Below are 19,101 nucleotides of genomic sequence, written 5' to 3'. Positions count from 1 at the left end.
GGGCACTCCAGTTTATTGGCTGTGAGAACTGGAGAGGTGGGAGGATGAGGGAGGGAAGGAGGGAGAGAGAGAAAGAGGGAGAGGGGGAGAGAGAGAGAGACAGAGACAGAGAGACAGAGGGGGGGAGGGAGAGTATTTGCTGTGAAAAAGGGATGTGTCCAGGGCGTATCAGGAGGTAGCAGAGTGGGTTGGAAGATAGAGGAAGACTAGCTACTTTTCTCCTCTCTCTCTCTCTGTCTCTCTCTCTCTCTCTGTCTCTCTCTCTCTCTCTCTCTCTCTCTCTCTCTCTCTCTCTCTCTCTCTCATCTCCCCATCCCTGCTCTGGAAGTAACCTGAGCAGAGTGAGGATGGCAGGAAAGGCTGTTTGATCACGGTCCTCCCCGCTTCACCCATAAAGCTGGGGGCAGGTCACTTAGGTCTTCGCGCTTAGAAGATGCTGCATTCTCTCTACTGTCCTTCTGCTTAACTTGGTGTAGCAGAGCTACAGACATGTAATAAACAGGAAAGGAACCCCCCAGAAATATAAGACTCCCAGACTCTAGCCTCTTGCCATCACTAATGCTGTCCCTGCTCATTCTCCGCCATCTGCTACTGGGCAGGAAATTACTGTTTGTATGGATCCCCCAGGTATCACCCTAAAGGCCTGGTCTCAAATAGATTTTCTTTCTCTCTCTAAAATAAAATAAGATAAAAATATTAAATCTGAGCACACTAGCCACTCCCAACTACACTGCACAGAACAGACGGTATAAGATCCAGTCAGGGATCTGGGCTGGTCACCCAGGCAAACCACCCTCACGTGAGTCCAGAGCATAGGATTAGCCCCCCTGGGACTAGGAGGAGAGCATCCATGAAAACAAAGCCAAAGACACTCTGTACTTATCAATTCCAAAGTCACAGATAGAGTCTGTCCTTACACCCAGGAGGACAGTAAACCTTTTGGCTCAGGGAAGACTGGGGTAGCAGGCGAAGGAAGCCATACAGTTACTGGAGACAAGGATGGTCTAGGAATAGGCTCTGGGTAGGTGGGGAAACTGGAAATGTTGGGAAGGAAGTGGAGTGGGAAAGTTTTGAGGCTTCCTTCCCAAATCCATCAAGAGAAAGGGTGGGGCCTTTTTTTTTTTTTTGAAAGCCAGAACCCGGGATACCCATTTCTGCTATGTGTTTCTGGGTCCCACTCCTCCCATTCCTTTGCTCCTGAGCACTTAAGGGGGAGAGGGTGGAGCCCAGCCCTCCCCCTGCCCACTCCAGCTGTCAATCTGCTGTCTGGAAGAAAGACTTGAAGCCTCCTGACAATTGTGGGCACCTCTCTCCTGCCCCGCCTCCCGCCCCTGCCCTGCCCTCTTCCCCTTTTCTCTCTGACAGGGTTCTTCTCTGATGGCTCTGTGGATTGCCTCCCCACCCCACTTTCAGGCTCTCTCTCTCTCTCCCCCTCCCTCAAACCTCCTTACCCGAGGTCTCACAGCTGGTAAACTGGAGTGCCCTCATAAGACTTCTAATGATGAAATAAACTTTGAACCTCCCAGACAGGTCAAGATCCATCCTTAGGCTGAGAGTATGCCGTTTGTGTGTGTGTGTGTGTGTGTGTGTGTGTGTGTGGTTTTGGTTTTTGTTTTGTTGGTTAATTATTGGGTAAGTAGCAGCAGCAGAGAGTTCCCTAGGGTTTCTGGGCTAAATTAAGGTCTGATCCATTCCAAGAGATGGCCACCAAGTCATTGGTGGCCCTGGGCTACCCTAGGAGACCTACTTAGCTTACCTTCTGGCATCAGGGAGCTCCTGGGGACAAAAGCCTTTCCCAGAGCTCAGCTCTAGATTCAAGTTCAGCTAGAAGATCAAAGTCCATAATTAAATGTTCAGGGCAAGTTAAGTGCTCCAAACTTTGGTGCTAAAAATATTATATTTAGCATGCAAATTATGCCCTGACAGTTCCCTGGAGCCTGAGCCCGTGGGTGCCACTACCTTGTTTGTCATTATTCCTAATTTTTTTTGTAAGGTGCCAAGAACGTTCCTCTTTCACTAGGTTGATTGCTATCTCACTTTTAAGGAGTCAAGCTGTTGTTGGACAGCGCCAGCCTGAGATCCTGAAAGCCTAGAGCTGTGAACAGGCCTGGAAGTAAGAAGATAGACAGCCATCCAGGACAGACACTGGACAAGGAACAGACAGACAGAAGCAAAGCCAATACCTCAGGGGCCACCTTTACTGTGGAGCTCTCTCTACCCTGGTGGCCACGATTGGTCCTGCGAGGTACCAGGATCCAGGGAGCTGGGGATAGCTGGATTCCATATTATCGTTGTCCCCTGAATGCTATACCTAAATGTTAAATTTATACCTAAATGTTGACAGTGTTCCAGGCCACCCAAGGGCCCATGGGAATGACTCTTGTCAAAGTTTTATTGGTTTGGTGCATGTATAGTGATGTTACAGAGTTGGAACCCGGGACCCTCCAAGCTGCAGTTTCCCCTCCCCGCTCAGGGCTGAACTATGCCTGGTCCAGTGTTATCAGCATCCTCCCCCCCCCCCCCCCGCCCCATCCACAGCCTCCTTTGAGGCAGAGGCACTGGAAAGGAAGAGAAATGGGAGATAGAAGAAGTCGTCAGTCCCCCCAAAGAGCCCCAAGTTACCACCTCCAACTTGAGCTCCAACGCTGGTCCGAGGCCTGACTTCCCAGGCTGGCCAGAATTTGCTGTGAGGAGTGGATGTGTCCAAGGCATGTCAGGAGGTGGCGGAGTGGGTTGGACGGTAAAGGAAGATTAGCTATTTTTTTTCTCCTTACAGTCCCTCTTTGGGCCCTTGAAGATTAGAGTTGTTCCCCTCAAAGGGAAAAACAACTGTATGGGGTGCTATAACAAGGTAGGACATAGCAGGCCCCACTGCTATGAAAAGTAGGGCCTCACACTGGAGTTGGGGGTAGAAAACAGATTTTCAGCCTCAGTTTCTCTCAGGGGGGCGCAGGGGATCCATGGAGCCATCTGGTGTTTATAAGTGTTGCCTAGAGGCCTTGGCGTGTTCCCTGCTTTCCTGTGTGGTCCCTGTGAAGTAAGAACTGTCCCTCCTTCCCACTATCTGATCCAACACAGGCAAGCAAGGCCCAGGCCAAGCCAGCAATCAGGGTGTGCTCGGTCATTGAGTTAATTTCTGGCCTCAGGAACCCCAGATGCCCCCAGAGAAAGGCTATTGCATCTTTGGTGCCAAGGAGACAGGGTCTGGATGTGAAAGGGGGCACTCTGCGAGCTGCCCTGAGCCATGAGTCCAACCCCAGAGCTGGTAAGATACCAGTCTCCCTGGCCCTACACTGGCAGGATGAGGGTACGTGGGCAGAGAGAGACACCCAGCCAAGGTAACACCGCAGGGCCCGCAGGGTTAAGAGAAGGCCGAGTCCATCTGGGCCTTTCTGCCCACAGCTTGCAGGGATGAGGTCTGGCCTGCCTGGGCCGGGAGGCCGGGAAGCAGCTGCTGTGCAGGTGAGGGGCAGTCTCAGCAGTGCAGGATCTTCATGAAGGCCTTGCGGAACTCGATGTTGAAGGTGGTGTAGATGATGGGGTTCACGGCACTGTTGACATAGCCCAGCCATGTGAAGGCGCTGTAGAGGACTGGCGGGATGTTGCAGTCACAGTGTATATTCAGGATGTGTGTGATGAAGAAGGGCAGCCAGCAGATGATGAACACACCTGGGAAGAGGGGGGCAGGGTCAGGCTGGTGCCAGGACAAGGAGAGACTGGCCTCGGTGGGCCCTGCTCCCTGGCCACCTGGCTGCTCTGGCAGAGGCTTCCCCGGGGTCACCGACACTGCTAACCACTGGTGGCAGCCCCAGGTTCACAGCAAAGGGAGCCCTGATCTCATATCTAAACAGCCTGCTTTTAACACACATCAGTAGGAAAGAGTCCCTGCACCTGCCTCAGCTTCCATTTGCTGAATGGAAACGGCATTTGCCTGCTAGGGAAAGAACTGGTTTGAAAAAAAAAAGGGGAAATGTTAGCCTTCTGACATCATTCAGTCTCTGCAAATGGGAGCACCAACTACTTCCCAGTCACCACTGGAGGGAAATGTTATCCTTAAGCTGGTGACACTAGAAAGAATTTATTGTCAGCAGTATAGGACATAACACTGAGGAAAAGAGAGCACTAAGTATCTATCTCACTTAGCGTTCATAGTGACCCCTCAAATTCAATGAGAAAGTTCATGCTGGCTCCACAATGTCCCCAGACCCCATGGCTCTTGAGTGACACAATTGATGTCTGCTCCCCATGTGTCTAGGCCCCTCAAACGGCAAGGCTCTTGCCCTAGCCTTTCCCAGGATAGCTCAGTGTTGGTAAACATACCCTTTGTTGGTCCTCACTGGAGACCATGCCCTCTTACTCAGGCAGGCTTCAAGAGCACTTTCTCCAGTTGGGCACTCGGTGTGTGGGGTTTTAGGGACAGAGCAGTGTCTTGGAGGAACAAGACCCTAGAGTAGAACTGGTGACTGCCACATAGAGCCTGGCTTCAAACCCAGATATGTGTGGGGGAAAGTAATCCCTTACCTTCCTGGGTCCTGTGCTTCTGAACAGGAGGTCATGAGGACCTGCCCACGCATGTGCCAGGATTTCCAGACCATCAGATGGGGTCCCGGTGTCACAAGAATAGCAAACTCACACCCTGCCCTCCTTTCCCAACTGCCTGAATAAGTCTACTTCCTAGATTGTGTCCTTCATCACACAATTTTCTAGAAGCTAAAAAACAGCAATTGCATTTTAGAGAGAGAGACTGTGTGTGTGTGTGTGTGTGTGTGTGTGTGTGTGTGTGTGTGTGAGAGAGAGAGAGAGAGAGAGAGAGAGAGATGGGGGTGGGGTGGGCGTGAGGGAACATCCATATGCCACACGGACATCAGAATTGGTTCTCTCAGTCCACCATATGAGCCTGAGGGCTTGAACTCGGGTTGTCAGGTTTGTGGCAAGTGCCTTTCCCAAGTGTGTCATCCCCTTCTAGCCCATAGGAGAACTTTATTCAAAAGTCTTGCCTAGCAAATCTGTAGCCACCTCTCAAAGGCCAAGCTTGTTTTTCACAGTTTTGTCCCACAGGATTGGTTGAGTGAAAATACATATGTGCCAATTCCTTGGCAATAGTAATAGTGATAAAACACACAGTAACTCACACATGTGATGCTTTCCCAACCACGTGCCATCCTAACTATGACAACAACTCTGAGAGGCAACTTACTCTACAGACAGGAGGACAGAAGGAGAGTACACATACCTAGAACACAGGCTACAGTGTTTCAGAGACAAGGGAAGCTCAGACACTGGGTCAAACTGCCTGTGTTGACCATGGTCAAGTCATACAACTATACAAAACCCTGGTTTGCCCTTCTCTGCAGCAGGCACAATGAGGGATTCTATTGACTATTGACTGTATGTAAGGAATGTGGCCTGCTACTGAGGAAGTACCCAGCCCAAGGTCACCAAGGCAGAGTCTGGGACCTGCAGGGTTGTTTTCTTTCCCCAGCATGGTGGGCTGTGGGTGGCCATCAGCCAGAGGTGACTCACCGAGGACAATGGCAAGCATCTGAGTGGCTTTCTTTTCTTTCTGCTGGGAGAGTTTCCTGCGGCTCATCGTCTTAAGGGAGGTCCGGGTTTTGCCATTGGGCATGGTCTGGATCTCAAAGAACTTGGCAATCCTGGGGTTGACAATCTTCGCATGCCCATTCTTCTCTGGCTTGGCAGGACTGTCAGGGTTGCTATGTAGGCCATGGTGGGATGGATCGGGGAGAGTTAGCTGGTGGTGACTGGGCGGGATGGGGCTGTACCGGGTCCTCTCTGGTGGGCTGGTGCTTGACAGCATCTCCATTTCCAGCTCCTGAGCTCGGCGGGCAGCATCCTATGGCAGAGGCAGAGAATTTGGGATGAGATTCCTGGACAGAAATGCACCAAGCCTCCTTGGTCTTCCTGCTCCTCTGCACACTCTGGAAGACAACAGGGTTCCTCTGCCAGGAACACAAAAAGGATCATCACTGAAAGGCAGAGAGCATCTGAATACAGCACTCAAACTCACAGCAGTCACTCCTGGCCCACTTCTGAGAGCAATCCTTGTGAAGCCTCAATCCCCTAGAAACACATGGGTGCTAACACCCAGACAGTTGTCTTTTTATGACCTGAGTGACACTTCCTAAGTGCTAATGGCAAGACACCAATTGGGCCACTAAGACAAGGCCCTGCTTGACATTCAGTCTTGCCTCACCTTCAAGAACTCAGTTCCAACCATATACAAATCATGTTCCTCATCCTCCCTTCCAGGCAGGAGAGCAGGCTCCCGCACCAGCATGTGGGCTAAGTAGCCTGATCCAGAAACCTGGGCTGATCTGGAAGCTCCCAATCTTCCTTGTTAGGCTGGCCTGGTGGATCCAGCATGGATTCACACATGGCTGCCCCGTTCCTCTTTAGACTCCCCAGTCACAGGCCTTGGTGATCAAGCCTCCAAAGTACAGTCAGTGTGCCCAGATGGTACGAACAGGCTGCTGCCTTGAATATAACCTGGGATCTGCTTTGGTATCAACTACACAAACAGCTCACTTGAGCCCTGTCTTTGGGATGCAGGCAAATTGTGGGGACCTTGCTATCTAAGAGACATATTGCTGGACTTTACATATCCCTACTCAGCAGGGAGATGAAATGCCTGCTTCTTGAGCTGGCACTAACTAGTACCATGAAGAGCTCAGGTCGGCTGAGTCTGCACTTTCAGGATATGCGTTTTGTCTACCCTAGCTGCTCTGCTCCGCCCCAACCCCACCACTGGCCACCAGCTCCCAGCCTCAGAAGTTGCCTATCCAGAAGGTGGCACATGCTAAAGTAAGCAACTTGGGTGTGCATTGAGAGGTTACATAGACTTGGGTTCCGATACGCACTCCGTCACTACTGTTACTGTTTATTTAGGCTTGGGTGAGCTACCGGTAGTCTCTGAGCCTTGGCTTCCTCATCTGCAGGCTGAAGACCAATAAGACTTACTTCCCGAGGTCACGTGAGGATTTGATGAGACAACAGAAGGCATGGCAGGTGTTTGAGAAGTGGAACTAGGCCATATTGTCACTTTACTAGGTTATTGGGTAGGCCATTTCTTCCTACAAGCTTCTACATATCTGTGCCTTGTGAAATTGAGGTATCTCATTGCACTTAATGCTCAGAAGTGTGCCAGGTGAATGTGCTCTCAGCGAAGGCAAAGTAGGGGTGCCAGGAGGCACTTCTCTCCCCTTAAAACAGCTAGTGAGGTCCTAGGAGCAGTGATGGTGGCCTCCACTGGGGGCAGAAAGATGGTATTGGGTCTCTGCTCTGAGCACTTACCATTCTCCGCCTGTTCACTGGGAAACTCCCATTAGACTTCATGATAACGGTGCAGAGTTTCATGTCCTCAGGGTGAGTACAGTTGCCCTGTGGAGTGAGCCAGCACACGAGTCACACAAGACAGGGGAGAGCAGAGGTGGTAAGGGGATAGAATCCCAAGACAAGGGAGTCCATGAAGAAGTCAGACTCTGAGCAGGAGCTCAGCGACTAGAAAAGTGTGGGTTACAGAGGACGGTTGGGGTAAGAGTAAAGGCAGGCGCTGTGATGAGAAGAGGTGGGCAAGGTGAGAGGTCAAAGGGCCTTGCTCTATGTGGAGGACCTACCCAGGATCATGCTAGGCACATGCTCACATCCCTTCTCACATCAAATCTTCAGGCCAGCCCTGTGAGTTGCACATGACTCCCATGTAACAGACGAGGAAACCGAGGCTCACAGAAGCTAAGCAGCATGCCCGAGGACACACATTTTTTTTTGAAAAGTGATGACACCAGGATCAGACCTGAAGCATCTAACTCAGAAGTTCGTGTTATTTCCAAATCCACCCACTGTCTTCATTGTAGAGTGTTGAGTGGAAGAGAGAGACTATGCGACTAGGAAAAAAACATGCAGGGAAAGGATAGAGGGGCAGAGGAGGAAAGTAGGGAAGAGGAGGCAGGGGTGTATTTGGAGGGAAGGACAGAGCATAGCAGGTGCAAAGAATAGTAGAGAGAACATGGAGGAAGGGAAAAAAAAGAAACATGGAGGTCAGAATGAGAAAGGCAAAACATGAGGAGAAAGAGACAGAGGATCTGAGCAAGCAAGATTGCTTTGTGCGGCCACAAGAGCTTCACATTGAGAATCATAGTTAGCTCCCACCATGGACCCCCATCTCTTCCCTTTCCCTTTCCCACTGAGGTCCACCCCCTCATCCAGCCCCAGGAAGCTTTTCCAGCCTAGACCTCCACCTTGCTACAATGTTTAGGCCCCGCTCAAGTGTAGCATGAGTTCTCTTGGTAATGCTTAGGGTAAGGACCCTTGTTGGGGCTGAGACCTTGAGTGGGGTCTTCAGGTTGGCTCTGAAAGCTCGGCTGCTGCGCTTGGTGTTGACCCGCTTTCGACGCTTGCGGAGGACGATGTATATTTTGATATAGACCAGCAGGGTAACGATGAAGGGCACGTAGAAGGAGACGATGGAGGAGTAGACCACGAAGGCAGGGTTGGCGATGATACACTCATTCTGGTCTGGGGGAAAGGAGAAACTCAGATGGGCAATGAGTCAGCAGGCCCACCGGGCCAGAGCACCACCAGAGGACACTCATCTCCTTGCTGGGAATCAGAAGCAATCTTATAGACTACATACCGAATGTTGCCTGGAAATGGTAGATGCAAATAAATGCTCAGTTTAAAAAAAAAAATCAAGGTATAAAATCCACACCTATGAGCAAGAAGTAAAGCTGGGGCTGATTGCTTCCAAGATTTTTATTCCTCTTCTCTAATTACTTGATCATTAGTTTTGTCATTTCTATGTGCACAGGAAAGTCATGATTCAGAAGATACAACACAAGGAAACATGTTTTCAAAAAGGAAAGCCTTAGTCTTTTTTATATTATGGGGGGAAGAGAGGCTCTGCTACTCCATAGTTTTGGAAATGGAATAAAGTCATCTACCAATTTAACTAACGCACCTTTATTCTAGTGCTCAGTATACATCCACATCCCTTCCAGGTAGACCAGATATCTCTTTGTATCAAGTCCATTCTGAATTAATTGGGAATTCCTGTGGCAAGCGTATTCTGAGCTACTCACCTCCAGGGCTTCATGTATGTAGCCTATGCACCACAGAGGTACCTGTATAGCAATTGTCTCTGCTGAGGAGCAGCTCCATACTACAAGAGTTCTGTGCCTCTTTTGTCTGAGATGCTCCTAACTCTGCCTCCTACAAAAGGGGTTTTAGGTTGGCTCACTTTCTACTTGTTTCTAGATTTCTTGCTCCAGGTATTATGGGACCTTGGCTCAGCTAGCCCAATAGGTTGAAATTTCATCCCCCAAATACCACTAACAGACATGGATGGAGTAACCTCCTTGGTAACATACATGACTATATGCATACATGTGAAGTTTGTAAAGCTTTCTGGCTTGCTTCAACACATTAATTGATATTGAAAATGGCTAGACCTTCTCATCAGCCATTTTCCCTACTCCTAACTGAGTCCCAGTGTGCCTGGAAACACTGTTTCCCCTTCTGCCCAATCTATAACAACTCTAAGTTAGGCTGGATCTGGGTGATGCATCCAGCCTCCTTGGAGGTAGGAACCGGCCACCATTAGGCTTCCAACCAACCATATCTGTATCAAAGCCTCAGCCCCTCATTGTCCTAAGCCATGCCAGGCAAAGGCCAGACTTGCCTGTGTTGTTGAGTCCGAAGAGCAGCGGGCAGGAGATAGTGAAGGACAGGACCCAGACGATGGCGATCATGACAGTGACTCGGCGCTTGGAGCTATAGCGTGTGTTGTACAGCATAGGCATGGCCACGGCTGTGTACCTGCAGCGGTGGGGATCTTAAGTTGGGTTACAGGCCATAAGACACATCACTCTACAAGATATACCACAGATGATGCCCCTTCTACCTGGCTCCATGCAGCTCCCCTAAGTCACTCAGCTCTTCCCCTGGCCCCACATTCAAACACACCATCAAGCACTTAATGAGCATCAGCTACTGTGCGCCTCTAGGCCATTCCCTACTTAACCTCCCTCCTGGATTGTAGACTTTCTGGTGGGTCTTTGCACCTTTGAAACCACCCTTACTATACTGGAGGGGATAATTTGTTAACAACTGGTAATGCTGTCCCTCGGAGGAAGGCTTCAGCCCCGTTTAGCAATATGTGATAGCAGCGGCAATCATTTTTAATCCTCCTTCACATTTCTCTGCCAAACACTCGCTGCTCACTCATCTGCCAACAGTGCTGCGAGAGGGAAGTGCAGGGCCTCTGGAAGCCTCATGACGTGTCCTCATATGTGAGTGAAAGGCTCTAAGAATACAGCTTAGTAAAGAGGACATGGCCTGGACCTCCTTGACCAGATGGCTGGACACAAAATTCAAACTCAACACTGGCTTAAGGCACAGGTATCATTTTCGTGTCTAGAGAATGAGCCATGGAGTTCAAATAACTTCTACAACTTTCTCATGGGCAGATGAATAGGGAGCAAGAGGCCTAGGGCTTCAGTCAGAGACAACTCTTTGATAGAAGTTATGATCTAGGGAGTCTGTACTATCAAGCCAAACACACACACACACACACACACACACACACACACACACACACACACACCACACACACAGTCACAAACACACAGCCAGTCATTATAGGGCCTGACTCTGAGAAAAGGTGAGGCACCCAGCAGAAAAGTGAATGACCAAGATCACCTCACTCAACATGGCTGTCCTCACCTGTCGATGCTGATAGCACACAGGTTCAGAATGCTTGCTGTGCACATCATGACATCCAGAGTGACGAAGATGTCACAGTGAATCCTGCTGAATTTCCACTCGCCCACCACCTGGGGACAAAACGATGTCATGAATGGAAAAAAGGGGTGATGGAAATAAAGATCCAAGGCTCAATCTCAGAGGACAGCAGCCCTAGTAGTTGTATTAGCTACTTTTCTCTGTTAAAAAAAATACCTGACAAAATCAGTGTAATGCAGATTTATTTGGGCTCACAATTTTAGGATATTGTCCAGCCTGGTGGAAAAGCATGGTGGTCAGAGCTTGAGGCATCTGCTCACACTGAGTCATCAGTCAGGAGGCAAAGAAAGACGGATGCTTGTGCTCAGCTTGGTTCTTTCGTTTGTATTCAGCTCACCTGTCAGGTGGACATTCCCTAAGATCCATTGTGGAAATCTTATGGGTTACCAGCTGAGTAGCAGTGGGGGTCATGTAGTTCCTATGAGGACTTGGGGCCTGCACTCCTGGCCTCTCTTCTTTCAGACATGGGAATCTGCTTTGTGCCGAAAAGTTCATATTAGAAGAAAGATGACTCACCTCACCTCAGGGCCTCAACTGTAAATCACCTGGGTGATTCCCTGCTGATCTCCACGAGTCTTCCAAAGTTCTGTTTTTGTCCACGTGGCATCCATTCACCACACAGACAACTACAGTCACTATACTTTCTGATGCTCTGATTTTTGACAGAGGGTGGAAAGGCAACTTACAGAGCCAGGGTGAACTTACCCCTCCCAGGGCAAGCTAACTGCAAGTCTGGAGATCCCCAACCATAGAGGAAACCTTCAGCTTCCACTCACAGGAGAGAGAGTGAGAAGCACTCACCCGTGGCCTGGGAAGCACCCACTGTGTGCTCCAGCTCAGTAGGTCCTCATATTAATTGCCATATTTATCCTCACCAACACCGCCCTCTCCTCCCCTTCCCAGACACAAGACCAAACATTTCCACGCAAGCTCCACGAGGGGTAAGAGAGTTGCCCCCGCCTTCCATGGATGGACAAAGTGGCAGTTTTCCTACACACATCTTCTGGGGGTTCACACAAGCCTGTTCCTGCACTATGGGAGCCGAAGACTGGATATACAGCTATAAAGCATGGACAGGACTTCCAAGATACAGCATTTATTTTCAGGGCACCACTAAGCAGGCACCCCTAGGCCCATCTGGTTCACAGGAGCTTTGGAGCCCTCCTGGGGCTGGTACCTGAGAGCTGCCTTCATGTCCCTGAGGACCCAGGACTGAGATATCAATGCCCTCCTTCCCATCTTCCCTGCCCTGTTTCTCTCCCACCTTCCACTCTTCCTTTCGACAAACACCCATTTAGAAACTTAGTGTGTGCCACGCTCCGGCCTGCACTCCTCTCTGGATACAGTCTGGAGCCTGGGTAAAGAAGGAAGATGCTGTTTCTATGGTCTCAGGAGCAGCTCCTCTGGAAAGTAGCTGGGAACAGCTACTCCTCCTTGCTGCAGCCTTCTCAACATTTCTTGCCTGGTGCGTGTTCCCAGTCTCCTATTGAGATCTAGCCATGTTGCCTCAAGTGGACTGTTTAGTCTACACCCTCGTCTCTTTTCCTCTGTGGCACCAAAATTCCACAGGCCCAAGCCCAAGGGAAGAGTAGGACAAAGTGCTCAGTTAGAGTTGAATAAGTGAGCAAATGACTCTGAAAGCGCTTCGCAGTCGCACCTCTTCTAGAAAAGGCACATGGTGACTCTCACTGGAAAGGAGGTGAGACCTCCAAGTCCCCAGGAAGGCAGGAGCTCCCTCCCTGCCCTCTCTCGGTAATCTCTCCCTTAGCTATCCAAGTGGACATGAGTGGAACCAGGAATGCCTTTCTGCACCTTGGCTCTTGCAGCACTCAGCTTCACCTCAGATACAACGGTGAAAAGTTATTCATAAGACATCCTTATGAGGGACTGGGGTTCCTAGAGATCCCAATGTGGTCACTATACAGACTGTCCCTATCCCACAGTCTAATAAGGACGCAGAGGCTGGAAGCTAACAGACCCATGTCCATAGCCCTGAGCAGAACATGTTTCACTCTGTAAAGAGGGTGCCTCTTTGCCTGTGCATGAAGAGGGAAAAGACGTGTGGATGAGATGTGACCAGCTGCTTCAAGTTTCTGCCTCCCTTTGTCCCAGCAAGGGTCTGTGACTTCGAATTATGAGCCAAGATAAACCATTTCCACCCTAGTTTGCTTTTCATCAATGTATTTTTATCATAGCAATAGAAACAAAGCGGCAACAGCCTTTAACACCTAGTCATCCTTCCACATAGCCAGACTTAAGACTGCCTTCTGGCCTGGACAGGCCACTCCAGGCTCCCAGGCAGAGAAAGCAGTGGCACCTCAGTTGTGTCTCTGAAATTCCCCTGTCCCTCGTATCTGCTTGCTAGACCTGAAGAGTCCCCTCAGAGAGAAGAAACAGACATTGAGACTTATCCATCAGCAGCTTTTCCCTTTACTGCAAGGCTTAGGTCAAGATAGACCGTTTCTTCTCGAAGCCTCTGCTTCCTGTTCCGGGACCTAAGCAGGGAAGTGTCAGCTCTCAGGGTCTCTCCATCAATGTCTGCAATGCATGTGCCTGAGGGCCCTCGGCAGGGGCTGTCCACCCTCCAGCTTGAGACAGGAAGCAGGCCTCTGTCCTGGGATGCTGTACTATCCTCCCTGGGAAAGGCCTGGGGCGTGGACCATCCATGGTTGCCTCTACCAAGACATAGACAAACTAGAAGACACTGGGAAGGGGATGTAAGGACAGCCCTGCATAGCAGCCCCCCGTTTCTGAAATGTGGAGAGAGTTCAGACACTGCCTCTCCTTAGGGAGTCTCACCCAGTTAGTCTCACTTCTAGTACAATCTACGGAAGCAAATCTACACCAAGACAGAACCCCAGCAAGGACTATCCAGCTGTGTGAGCAGAGAAGACATCTTCTCTGACCAGCTGGCCCATCATCTGCAAGATGGTGTTAGTGCCATCTCTTGCCAGAGCTGCTATGAAAATCATACAGGAAGATTCTGCATGTATAAAATTCTTACCATGGTGTCCTGCACCTAGAAAGCACACTGTGAATGACAGCCATAATTATGATCATTGTCTGTTCCTTAAAGAGAAAACTGAGTCCAAAGAAGAGGGAAAGGCTATGGGTGCGGAGGGAAGGCAGACACCATTGGGGACTTAAGAAGGTCCTCCTGGAGCAAGGCGGGGTCCCAGACCTACCTCCAGGTAGACGACCCAGGGCATGACCAGTGTGGCTACCAGAAGGTCAGCCACAGCAAGGCTGACTATCAGGTAGTTGGTGGTGGTCTGCAAAGCCTTCTCTCTGGATACAGCCATGCACACCAGCACATTGCCGAAGACGATGATAAAGATGAGGAGGGTGAGCAGCATGGCGTAGTAGTTGTAGTGGGGCCTGTCTGCCTTTCCTTCTGACCCATTGAAGGTCCGGTTCCAGTTCTGCCCCTCCAGATCATCATCGTACCAGGACAGGTTCAGTGGATCCATTGGGGCAGCAGGGCCACTGGGTGGCAAGGCTCTGGCCAGGAGAAATGAACACAGAGGGTGAGAGGGAAGGCTTCCAAGGCACGCTTCATCCCACAGAGGGCTCACTGCAGAAAACCCAAGAGTAGGGAGTTCTCCAGCCTGTGGCCTTTATGCTCATATGTAATGATCTTAAAATGTTGGCCCTGCTTGTGTTCTTCTAGCAGGTCACTTAAGAAACAAAAAAGCATACATTTTGCAAGTGTGATAAAATAACTGAGCTTCAAAAGAACTACTCATCCATCCTTTCATTTGTTCAACCCACTCATACGCAGTCAGTCAGTTAAGAGTTCCAGCATCCACTGGTAGAAATAGGAATGGGCATTCATTAATTTTCAACCCTATTAACACTTATTAATAATTATCATTTTATATGTAGCTAGAAAATACAAGCAAACAAAATATACATGGTTTTGTATCTTACATTCTAGAAGAGATAATAGCTATTCTGCTCACTGGCACACATCTGCAATTCCAGTTGCCCTAGATGCTGATGCTGGGGGATAGAAAGTTCAAGGCCAGCCTGGGCAACAGAGTGAGTTCAAAATCAGCCTGACAACTTAGTGAAGCCCTGTCTCCAAAACTCAAAGAACTAAAAAGAGAGGTTTTGGTATATTTCAGTGGTACAGTGTTTGCCTAGTATACAGAAGGTCCTGGGTTCTTTAGTACTATAAAGAAAGAAAGAAAATAATAGCCAATTAATCAAGCAGCTAACTTGCTCATGGTAAGGACTAGGACATGGAATGGGGAGAGAGATACACATCCTAGTTTTTGTACTTAAGCAAGGCTGAGACCTGAAGGATATGTAGAAATCAGACACACAGAGAGCTGGAGATTATGGAAAGGGTCTGGTCAGAAAGCAGCAAGTGCCATATTAGAGGACTTAAAAGAGATTTGAGAGAGCAGAAGCCTAGAGGGTCTTGGCATGAGTTGCATCAGAGCAGATGTATAGGTGAGACCACAGAGGTCCTGAAAAGTCAGCATCTACTGAACCTGCCTCGCATTCAGATCTGCCTTGCAGAGAGATGAAGCTGAGCATAGCACATAGTGGATGGAAGAGGCCCACAGCAGAAAGAGCACACCACAAGGAAGCCATCGAGGGAATCTAAGCAAGAAATGATGAGGTTCCACAGAACACAAGCCAAGTAGGAAGAGCCTGTTAAGCAACTAAATGTTGGAAGGTGTTTCATTCAAGGAGAACATAGCACAGTCCCAACAGCAAATATTCTGTTCAGCTAAAAATGTAGGGTGTGGCAATGAGGTTGAGGAAAATTACACCAGAGGGACCTTCATAGGCCAAATGTTACTGGGTCTTGTCAGCTTGGGTGAACATGGAAACTTAGGAATAAAAGAATGATACCATTAAACTGGGGTTCTGGAAAGTTCACTGGCTATTTATGGTAGAGGACAGCATAGAGCGAAATGAGGTAACCATAATTCAGGTAAAGAGATGGCAGTCACTAAGTGGAAGTCGTGGAAGTGGGCATAGACAGACCTTAGAAACCAGTGTCATGGATGGAGCCTAGTGGTTGAGTAGTTGGGGACAGGAGAGAGAAGGAAGCTAAGAAGGCAAAGAAAAGCCTATGGCAGCTTATTGATTTCCCTGGGGCTCTGGAAAACTGGCAGTGATACGCTCACAGAGAAAACAAAGATGGGGGAACACTCACAGAGATAATGGAGAAGAGGAGGCTCAGGAGCAGATCTGACAGGCATCAGGCTTGGCTTGGGTTATTGTTGTGATTAAAACAATGCACGCACATGCACACACACACACACACACACACACACACACACACACACACACACACATACAAAATGTAGTCTCAACACTGCTAACAAAGGTGTTTCTATTTCACAGGATGTAATAACGTTTATTGGCATCCTGAGGCATCCCCCTCAAAGTACTGTGGCCTCCAGGTACTCTGCCACCCAGACAGGCTTGAAAACAACCTGTCAATGCCATTTGAGATGAAAATGGGGGGAAAAAAACAGATTGATGGTGTCGTACTCGGCACCACCACTCTGAGATCTCTGGGGATTCAGTGTGGGGTGGCACGGAGTGCGATCCTGCAGGAAGTTTCCCAATTCAAAGTCAGCGAAGCATCATGTCTTATTGATGCTGTATTCAGCAAAGCCAATGGGCCCCTCTCCGCACTTGGAGGACACAGCAGGAAACCTGTGAGTATGTATTGACCAGGCAGCTGGGTTGCTTCTGACATTAATTTATTTAATCGGCCCTTATTGAACCTGCTATACACATGAAACACCTGGAGGAGCTCCTCACTCCTATTCTGTTTGCTTTCCTTCTCAGCACTGGGGGAAAGGCTTGGTACCTTCTGAGCAGCTTTTCTGAACCACCTCCCAGTGCTCTTTCTCTTTGTGTTTAGACAGAGTCTTACTACATCACTTGGGCTAGCCTTGAACTCACTCTGTAACCCAGAGAGGCCTTTAACTAGTGACTGATCCTCCTGCTTCAGCCTTCTCAGCCACCAGAACAACAGGACTTTACTACCAGGCCTGGCTCTACCCCAGATCTCTCTGTTCCCCTTTTTGTTGCCTTGGTCCTTCTGGACTGGCCACTGGTATCTGCCATGATTTTCCTTATGTCCGCTCCCATAATCCTCAGCTCCCTGTGTCCGCTCCCATGATCCTCAGCTCCCTGTGTCCCTTCCCATGATCCTCAGCTCCCTGTGTCCCCTCCCATGATCCTCAGCTCCCTGTGTTCCCTCACTCCACCTGTTCTTACATCAGACCAAATTCATGGTTCACAAGACAACGGTGATATAAAATGATGGAACCATAGACTTATAACGGGCACAAGAGTTTGCCAAGTGACTTTAGATGCACTGCCTCAACCTCAAAACAACTGTCTGCTTTCAGTATCACCCCCACTTTGTAAATGAGGCAAGTATCCAAGACTCTCTTAGTCTGAGCCTACACAAACTTCAAAGAAAGACTAACTCAGAAGTCTCCTTTCCTGGAATTAGCCTGGACTGTCTCCCGCCCTCCTTGGAGCTCTCGCTGCCCTGTTCTGGGTTCTTCCCTGGAACACCTCCACCTGCGTGTCTATTTTCTCATTCCAGCTTTCTCAAGGCTGCACCGTGTGTGGATCCTGCTTCGTTTTCATAGAGTAAACACATGAAAAGCACACTGCTATCTTGCTCTTTCTTGACTCTCAACTCTGTAGTCTGCTGACAATGAATATAGAATCCATTTGCTGAACTGAGTCAGAGGCACTGCCAGCAGACCCGGGAAGAAAACCCTTCCAGCCCTGAAATGTGCTGGCTAACACAGGCCACTAGATTCCCAAATGCCCAGAAGCAATGCGGCACAAGAGCACCACGGATATTGCATGTCAAATCTAGTAACGGGCTGCATTGTGTTTCTCGCATCTGCCTTACAAAATTCACATGATAATGTGCTAGCCCCAGTATCTCAGAGTATGGTCGGAGATGAGACCCTTAATTGGGAGTTAACTTAAATGAGACCACTAAGGTAGACCCTACTCCAAGCTGACCTGTGTCCCATAGGAAGAGGAACTCTGGACACAAAAAGAGTTCTCAGGATTGCAGGAACAGAAGAAAGACTACTTGGGGATACTGCGCAAGAGGAAAAATGTTCGAAGATGAGGTAAAGCTTGTGCCTGGGCCTTGGCTGCAGAACAAACACTCAAGGTGATGGGCGGTTAGCCTGGAGGGCTCTGCCTTCCCAGGTCACCTGCTACAGCCCACTTCTCTAAGACCAAGCACATTTCTGAGGCACTGACAGAGTGAAATGTAAGCTTCGGGGTTGGTTTGTGCAACACCAGGAAAGCAGACGAGAACACTCCAGCATGGACCTAAGATGTTGTCCATTACAAGATGCACTCTGACTTTCTAGACACTGAAATGGAGGGAGGGCACTGCATCTTAGAATGGGTAAAGCAGAGTGCTGCTCTGGCACCTTCACAAAGCCTGAGGAAACCTGGCAAGACCAGGGTCCTGCGTTCGTCCATCTCCTCCCTCTTTTCTTTCAGTCTTTGGACTGTACAAATGGGTGGGAACCCCAAAATATCAAGAGACGTGAAAGCACCTGAAGGAATTTTCCCAATCACCCATGTCTTTGCCATCTACCCTCAGGCTTTTTCATCCTTGCCAGAGATTATCCCTATGGGGTAGACAATGGAGAGTCAGTGCTGAGGCATCCTGGCCTGCTGCTGACTCCAAAGAAGCCAGATGAGATTAGTGTCTGCTCCTAGACTTGTATCCGCAACGAGAAACTACACAGCAGTCGGGACCCTGGATTGGCCAAGAAAGACCAAAATGTTTGTTCTCTCTCTCTCTCTCTCTCTCTCTCTCTCTCTCTCTCTCTCTCTCTCTCTCTCTTTCTCTCTCTCTCTCTTCTGAGACTATTGCTCAGAGTGAATTATTCAGATAAATATGATCACATGTAAGAACAAAAATTTCGGTCGGGGTTTTAAGAATACAAATGAATTGCTCACCACCCTCTAAATGCTGCCTCCATTTTCTCGTAGGTGGCACCTACCTCCTGCAAAGAATTCAAAAACTCCCAATTTACAGTTCCCAGCCAGTGAGCACTTAGTGACCAACAACACATGGAGATGTGGTCATGGCCATATCTGAGGAACCCCGAGATGCTAGTCTCATTCAAGAAGTGTCTGTCTGGGTCAGCCTCCTTAAAGTACCCCCCTGTGTCTCCCTGAGCATCAAAGGGTGGCGACAACTGTTCCCCACCCACCTCACGAGGAGACAAGGACCCATGAGTTTTTCTCCTCAGCTGA

General features: G+C 49.2%; 1 protein-coding gene across 4 annotated transcripts in view; it reads right to left on the bottom strand.

The window, feature by feature from the left end:
- Positions 1 to 1,583: 1,583 nt before the first annotated feature.
- Positions 1,584 to 19,101, bottom strand: part of DRD2 (dopamine receptor D2) — a 64,463-nt gene continuing 46,945 nt past the window's right edge. For 2 of the 4 annotated variants that reach the window (XM_084781360.1, XM_084781361.1), the window contains exons 2-8: positions 14,001 to 14,316; positions 10,738 to 10,847; positions 9,695 to 9,831; positions 8,342 to 8,532; positions 7,312 to 7,398; positions 5,524 to 5,854; positions 1,585 to 3,669 (exon numbers count right to left, since the gene is read on the bottom strand). In XM_084781360.1, coding sequence (XP_084637486.1) covers positions 3,476 to 3,669; positions 5,524 to 5,854; positions 7,312 to 7,398; positions 8,342 to 8,532; positions 9,695 to 9,831; positions 10,738 to 10,847; positions 14,001 to 14,285 — 1,335 coding nt within the window. In that variant the 5' untranslated portion in view covers positions 14,286 to 14,316 and the 3' untranslated portion in view covers positions 1,585 to 3,475. Of the gene's footprint in view, positions 3,670 to 5,523; positions 5,855 to 7,311; positions 7,399 to 8,341; positions 8,533 to 9,694; positions 9,832 to 10,737; positions 10,848 to 14,000; positions 14,317 to 19,101 lie in introns of all 4 variants that reach the window. The other 2 variants (XM_084781362.1, XM_084781363.1) reach the window with 2 other exon arrangements.

The sequence above is a fragment of the Acomys minous genome, assembly GCF_964271855.1.
Source record: "Acomys minous genome assembly, chromosome: 5".
Lineage (NCBI taxonomy): Eukaryota > Metazoa > Chordata > Mammalia > Rodentia > Muridae > Acomys > Acomys minous.
The sequence above is the reverse complement of the archived record's forward strand: the minus strand, read 5'-3'. Positions and strand labels throughout refer to the sequence as shown.